The 5,966-nt window shown below is 35.6% G+C and overlaps 2 protein-coding genes across 2 annotated transcripts; one reads left to right on the top strand and one right to left on the bottom strand.

The window, feature by feature from the left end:
• The first annotated feature begins 1,455 nt into the window (after positions 1-1,455).
• LOC140969506 (protein BUD31 homolog 2) lies at positions 1,456-3,088 on the top strand. Its single transcript, XM_073430869.1, has 4 exons — positions 1,456-1,624; positions 2,011-2,112; positions 2,278-2,465; positions 2,785-3,088. Exons 2-4 carry the CDS (start codon positions 2,019-2,021, stop codon positions 2,938-2,940), a joined length of 438 nt encoding a protein of 145 aa, XP_073286970.1. The 5' UTR covers positions 1,456-1,624; positions 2,011-2,018; the 3' UTR covers positions 2,941-3,088.
• A 425-nt stretch (positions 3,089-3,513) lies between these two features.
• Positions 3,514-5,960, bottom strand: LOC140969505 (dnaJ protein ERDJ2-like). The gene is made up of 5 exons (XM_073430867.1): positions 5,815-5,960; positions 5,618-5,737; positions 5,222-5,308; positions 4,941-5,051; positions 3,514-4,480 (listed from the first exon to the last, which is right to left on the bottom strand). Exons 1-5 carry the CDS (start codon positions 5,953-5,955, stop codon positions 3,650-3,652), a joined length of 1,290 nt encoding a protein of 429 aa, XP_073286968.1. The 5' UTR covers positions 5,956-5,960; the 3' UTR covers positions 3,514-3,649.
• Positions 5,961-5,966: the final 6 nt, after the last annotated feature.

The following is a 5,966-nucleotide window of genomic DNA, read 5'->3' as shown; positions in this document are numbered from 1 at the left end:
GACAACGGTTTTAACGAAAACCGTTGTTAAAAGAAAAAAAGACAATAGTTTCTGATAAAACCGTTGTATTTTGAGTGTGGTTGTATGTTGAATTTCTTGTAGTGGTACATGTGCATTTTGTGTATTAGTCATTTTGACTTTAATATATGTATGTTTAGGAGGATATGTTTATGCTATACTCATACTTACTATTCACAATATAAATTGCTGGATATATAGTTCTATTTTCCAAATTTTAATAGGAAAAATTATAATTTTCGTAATTTTGATAATCTATATTATCAAAATCGAGTTTTAGTCATATATCTATCAATCTTTGACAAGTTCGTACTTTTTAATTGTAAGTATTGATGTGACGTGGGAGTTTCATGTAAACGTCACATCAACACCGTATCGAAAAATAAAAAAACAACATAAAGTTAGAAGATTAGAATATCAAAATTGCAAATTAACAAATATACATGTCTAACTTTATTGACCCTTGAGAAAAAACCTAAATTTTAAAACCAGCTAAGTTATTGCCTTAAGCCATAAATTTGACAAATTTGATGATCAAAATCAAATTATGCCAACTTTCAAGGTCAATTTATAGGTTTTCCAATCCTTAAAATAATTACCTTAATCGTCCATATATGTTCTCTATCATATTCCCACTTCCACAAATTCTCAAAATTACTATATATTTTTTTTTCTAAATCTTTACAATATTTTGAAAATTTTAAAATTATACTACCATAAAGACAATACCACACGTAACCTTCGCAACGACATGAATCCATGCGAGTCGAGAACCATTACAATGAGCTGGCGTAGCTTTAATGTGATATTGGTGTAAATGATCGTGGTTCAAAAGTCAAATGGCACTCTTCCTATATATCTATTGCAACAATTACTGTTGTGTGTATTACTTGGAATTTTTTTGGAGGTTATCGCTACTCTTTTTTGTATGATGACCAAAGCATGACTCGCTGATTCTGGTATCTAATTACTTTATATAGTTTAATTTATATACATAAGATGTGAGGACTGTGACTGTCATTATCTGAGTTAGTATCGTCATTTCCCGTGACGGAATTTGGCATTAATGTATTAGATTTAAAAGTAAATTCGAAGGATCTCATATTGACGATTAAATTTTAAAACAATTTTATATTTTCATCCAAACAATTTACGAGGTAAAAATTGTTGGATTATATTTGGATGTATGAATTTGAAGTTAAAAATTTCAAGTTTATAACAACAAATTTATTATTTTGTTTGGATAAATTTATTTTAAATTTTGACTAATTATTTTTTAAATTATTGCGATGATTTTCAAATTTATTTTATTATAGAGATGTTTTAGAATAGTTTGAATATTTTTTTAAATTTAAATTATTTAATCCGAACACAACCAAGGTAAATGTGTGTACGTACACTATTTAAACCATATTTAATTTACGCAAAAGGGGGCCATATTATTCAACTTGGGTGGGCAAATATATCCGAATTGAACCCGCATATATTAACCTGCAAGCTATACCACGTCCTCTTTCAGGTCTGAGTGGTGGTTAATCGGGTAATCGCGTCGGTCGCTGGAGGCCTACGGTGGACAGCCCGTACCTTTGGAATAGCTCAATATCAGGTAGACATCATCAGCTACAATCATTAAAGATTAATTATTTTACCATGAATTATGAGGTTCGAGGTTGATGCAGCGTTTAAATTGCTGTTTTTCGTTGTATTTCAAAAAGGAATTTAGTTTTTTTTTTTTGGAAGTAATCTAGCGTTGAATTGTATGAACAAGTTTTCTTCAGATTTTAGAAGATTTAAACCTATGTAAATTGTAAACTCCCAAATAGCGGCCAGTAGTCCAACCCTAGAAAAGTTTCGGATTTCGTGTGTAATTTACCTGAGCGAAAAGTGGTTCTCAAGTACCGTGGGTGTGCGAAAATGGATATCTAACCATGTGGTACTTCTATTCATTCTTTCAACAGAATTTTTGATTTTTTTTGTTAATGGTTCTGGCAGAGGAAATCATGCCGAAGGTTAAGACGAACAGGGTGAAGTACCCAGAGGGTTGGGAGTTGATTGAACCTACTCTACGCGAACTGCAGGCAAAAATGAGAGAAGGTTTTTTTTATACGAATCTTACTCGAGTTTTTCCCTCTACAGATTCGTTGTTTCCCAATTTTGTATGCGTTGCATATCGCGGGTGGTTTTTTTCCCTGGAAGCAATACTTTTGCGCATACTCATAGTGCTTTCATTTCCTTTTCTTATCATCTTTTCTTCTTCAGCGGAGAATGATCCACATGATGGTAAAAGAAAATGTGAAGCCTTGTGGCCTATATTTAAAATTGCCCACCAGAAGAGTCGATACATATTTGACCTTTATATCAGGAGGAAAGAAATTTCAAAGGAATTGTATGAGTTCTGCTTGGATCAAGGATATGCTGATCGTAATCTAATTGCAAAGTGGAAAAAGGTTAGCTGATCAAGTCTGAATTTTCTGTATTCTTCCTCGAAATTTTCTCAAATTTATACATGTCTTGGCCGTCGCCATGTGCTCAAAATATGCTGTAGATCTATTTTTGCGCACTGAATTTTACTATGGTCCCAAACACCACATTTGTAGGCGTGTGGAACCTACTCTAGATTGACACTGTTGAATAATCAGTTTAAATTCCTGACATTTTCAAACGCCTAACTCTTGTGTTTTCAGTTTTTATGTTAATAATAGCCCTTGAATGAACTATATCTGCTTTCCCATACTGCATTACTCATTGTTGCTCTGTGAATCGCAGCCCGGCTATGAAAGGCTTTGTTGTTTGAAGTGTATCCAACCCCGTGATCATAACTTTCAAACTACGTGTGTCTGCCGAGTCCCAAAGCATTTACGAGAGGAGAAGGTTATAGAATGTGCGCATTGTGGCTGTAGGGGGTGCGCAAGTGGAGATTAAAGCTGATGGATAAAATCAAACTGCATTTAAGCTGTAATGCTGTTAAACTAATGTGAGAGAGTTGGGAGAGTTTATCTCTGGTATTTAGGATTGTGTTTTGTGTACTCTGTTATGCGCGTCTGATTATTAAAAACTTTCAAGACCTGAATCGACTTTCGCCTACATTGCTATTGCGCTCTGATCAACACGGCATTTCACTTCGAGAGAGCTGCAACAGTTTCACCAACTTCCTTGTTGGAAAAATCATTATCTACAGAAATAGTCTTCTAAATGTGGCTTTCATAATTTTTGCATACAATAAGAAAAGATATCTGACACTTAGTTTGCTTTTGCATTCTGAAACTTATCATCTCAGTAGCAGCAGAAAACCAACGCAAACAACATAACGTTACTTCCTACTTGCCAATCTATTTAGTAACGGCCTTAGGCTACCTAATTCTTATAGAATTAGGGTTGAACATGGAATACAACATCGGTGTATTTTAGAACAGTAATTGTCGGAGGATCTTTGTCTTTACTTCCACTTCACCTAACCATCCTTTCGATTGTTCCAAAATTTGCTGAGGTACGAAATATTTTAAACCATGATGGAATTAGATAAAATAATATAAAAAACCTATCTTTATTTTTTCCCTTATCTTGGTAAAACCAAACTACGATGTAAAATCCAATGAATAAACATTGAGCGCAGGTTAAAAACAGTATAAATTTAATCATTTTTCGAATCATCTGAACTTGAGTCATCGACCCGAGCATGGGCTGAACCATTCAACGTGGTTCCTTTTGAATCCTTGCCTTTAATATCTTCATCATCTTCACTGTATTCACTCTCATAATCTTCATCATAATCATCCTCTCCTTCCTCTTCTTCCTCTTCAACCCCATCCTCTAAAGATGGCACCTCATCCGCAGCAGTAATACCCCTTGTCCCTGCACGGCTTCTTTTCAAAATCTTCAACCGGATATTACACTTAGCATCACAACCAATCCATGAGTCACACAAACAGTATGATGTAAGATTGTAATTTCCCTCGGAAGGGGCTTGGAACTTGCCCATCACGAGCCTAGAACCAGATTTCACTCTGTCAATTGCTTCTTTCACAGCTGTGCTTATTTCTCTCGTGTTAGCGCCAGACCCCTCCTTTAACTCCTGTATTGCTTTTGATGCAGCTATTATTGCTGTTGCCTCGTCCATAAAATTAACCTTCTGTGACATCCACACATCATTCATGGAATCTGCAAGAAGTAACCAGAAACTCTCTTCTTTCTCATATGGGAAGTGGGGAGCATGTGGAAGGGCGCCAATCAAGCCATTTCCACGGTGGAGAGTAATCCATGCTTGCATTGTTACAATATCACCCTCTTGTATCCCTTCTTCACCTTCTGTCTCGCATGTTAAGTCGATTGAAATGGAAGGCATCATATCGAGAACCATTTCTACGTCTTGCGATTCCTCAGCAGAAAAGTCAGCAGTCTGAGCCAACAGCTCTGCACGTTCTTGTTGTTTCATGTCACGGAAATCTTGGAATGTTCGTACTTTCTGTCAGAAGAACAAATGAATGTAAATCATTGAAATTTTAAAGACGGTCAAAGGAAAGCAAAGCATAACAAAAAATCAACACATCAAGGCCAATGTGATAGGTAACCAAAATTATCAAATTTTCTTAAATCCACAGAATAATGAAAGTTAATCAGTAGCATTGTGCAAGTATACAGTTGTGTCGACATGCAAAGTAACTGAATTATATTTATATACAACTAAATAGAATGAGAATTGGATAATTGTACCGACAACAATACACGAGACTTATTCCTATTTGTCAAATGAAATACTAAAAATAGATGAATGTTATCAATTGCTGGATGATGTGATCTCTATCAATAGCTGAACATCAGCTTAGAAACAGGAGACACATTTATCCTGTACAGGCAAAGAGATAATAATATATATAGATATAGATGTGTATCTATGTATGCATTGGATGGATGGAGGGAGAGACCTTTCTGGCAATCTTTTTGACGACACTCTCACTGAAGTGCGGTAGCTGGAGAAACGGACCATATCCTTCGCTTGATGCCCCAGAGGATTTTCTGGCACTGAGGGGTACAGCCTGGATCAAGAACGGCAAATTCAATTAATCGGGCACATCAGTGAAATTCATCTTTCTAAAAATATTCAGTACAAGATCCTGGTTGAATATGAGTGAACCGACTATTAGATCAGATGACTCGTAGCTTAATTTGAAATTGAAATGTTTCATATTGGGACTTTGAAGAACACCTGAATTATGCTCTGGGACAGTTCAACCACTCCAATTGCAGGTCTAAGCCATCCATGCCCCTGTTGTGTGCGTGGTATAATTGCCATCTGCACAAATTGTAAACTTCATACCATTTAGTCATCTAGAAAATGTAAGTTGATGGATAAACTTTGATAAAATGAAATCAGAGGTGAGAATGAAATAACGTTGAGGACCACAGTGCAGAGAGTTGCAAGTTTAGTTAAAAATTGGGAAATTGACTAGATAGCCTTTTAAAGAAATGTCACTCTACTTGAATGATCATTCACATTACTTAATGTGGGTAAAAATAAAATAGAACTTGCTAACAATAATACATAAAGTCGCGACTTCATTTGGAAGTGAAACAGATCTCAGATCTAACCGACTAACAATACCTTCATTAGCTCTTCCAGAAGACGAGGTGCAAGGAAAAGCATTTTTTTAAGATCATGATGCAAAGATGGAGAAAATGCTGCTGTTTCACGAGTCAAATGAGCTTGCATCAATAGTTCAGACTGCAAGCAAAAAACTAATAAATTAAGAAGAAAAACTCTGGCAAAGCTGTCAAACTTGTCAACAGTTAGCACATCACCTTAACTAAAGCAGGGTGTTGCTTCCAAAATTTAGCTTGTTCCTGCCGTATATTTCTAAGATCCAGATTCAATTCACTCCGGACTAACAAAAATAATTTCTGGAGGTATTCATCATCGGTTCGACGAACTGGTATTTCCATGTATTCAGCAG

The sequence above is a fragment of the Primulina huaijiensis genome, unplaced genomic scaffold, assembly GCF_012295235.1.
Source record: "Primulina huaijiensis isolate GDHJ02 unplaced genomic scaffold, ASM1229523v2 scaffold42135, whole genome shotgun sequence".
Lineage (NCBI taxonomy): Eukaryota > Viridiplantae > Streptophyta > Magnoliopsida > Lamiales > Gesneriaceae > Primulina > Primulina huaijiensis.
The sequence above is the reverse complement of the archived record's forward strand: the minus strand, read 5'-3'. Positions and strand labels throughout refer to the sequence as shown.

Bases quoted from the DNA above. Each gene is read 5' to 3' on its own strand.
- LOC140969506 (XM_073430869.1), top strand. From the start codon at position 2,019: ATGCCGAAGGTTAAGACGAACAGGGTGAAGTACCCAGAGGGTTGGGAG. The intron at 2,113-2,277 runs GTTTTTTTTATA...TTTCTTCTTCAG, and splicing joins GCAGGCAAAAATGAGAGAAG to CGGAGAATGATCCACATGAT. The intron at 2,466-2,784 runs GTTAGCTGATCA...TGTGAATCGCAG, and splicing joins TAATTGCAAAGTGGAAAAAG to CCCGGCTATGAAAGGCTTTG.
- LOC140969505 (XM_073430867.1), bottom strand. From the start codon at position 5,955: ATGGAAATACCAGTTCGTCGAACCGATGATGAATACCTCCAGAAATTA. The intron at 5,738-5,814 runs GTGATGTGCTAA...TTTTGCTTGCAG, and splicing joins AACACCCTGCTTTAGTTAAG to TCTGAACTATTGATGCAAGC. The intron at 4,481-4,940 runs GTCTCTCCCTCC...TTCTTCTGACAG, and splicing joins TCAAAAAGATTGCCAGAAAG to AAAGTACGAACATTCCAAGA.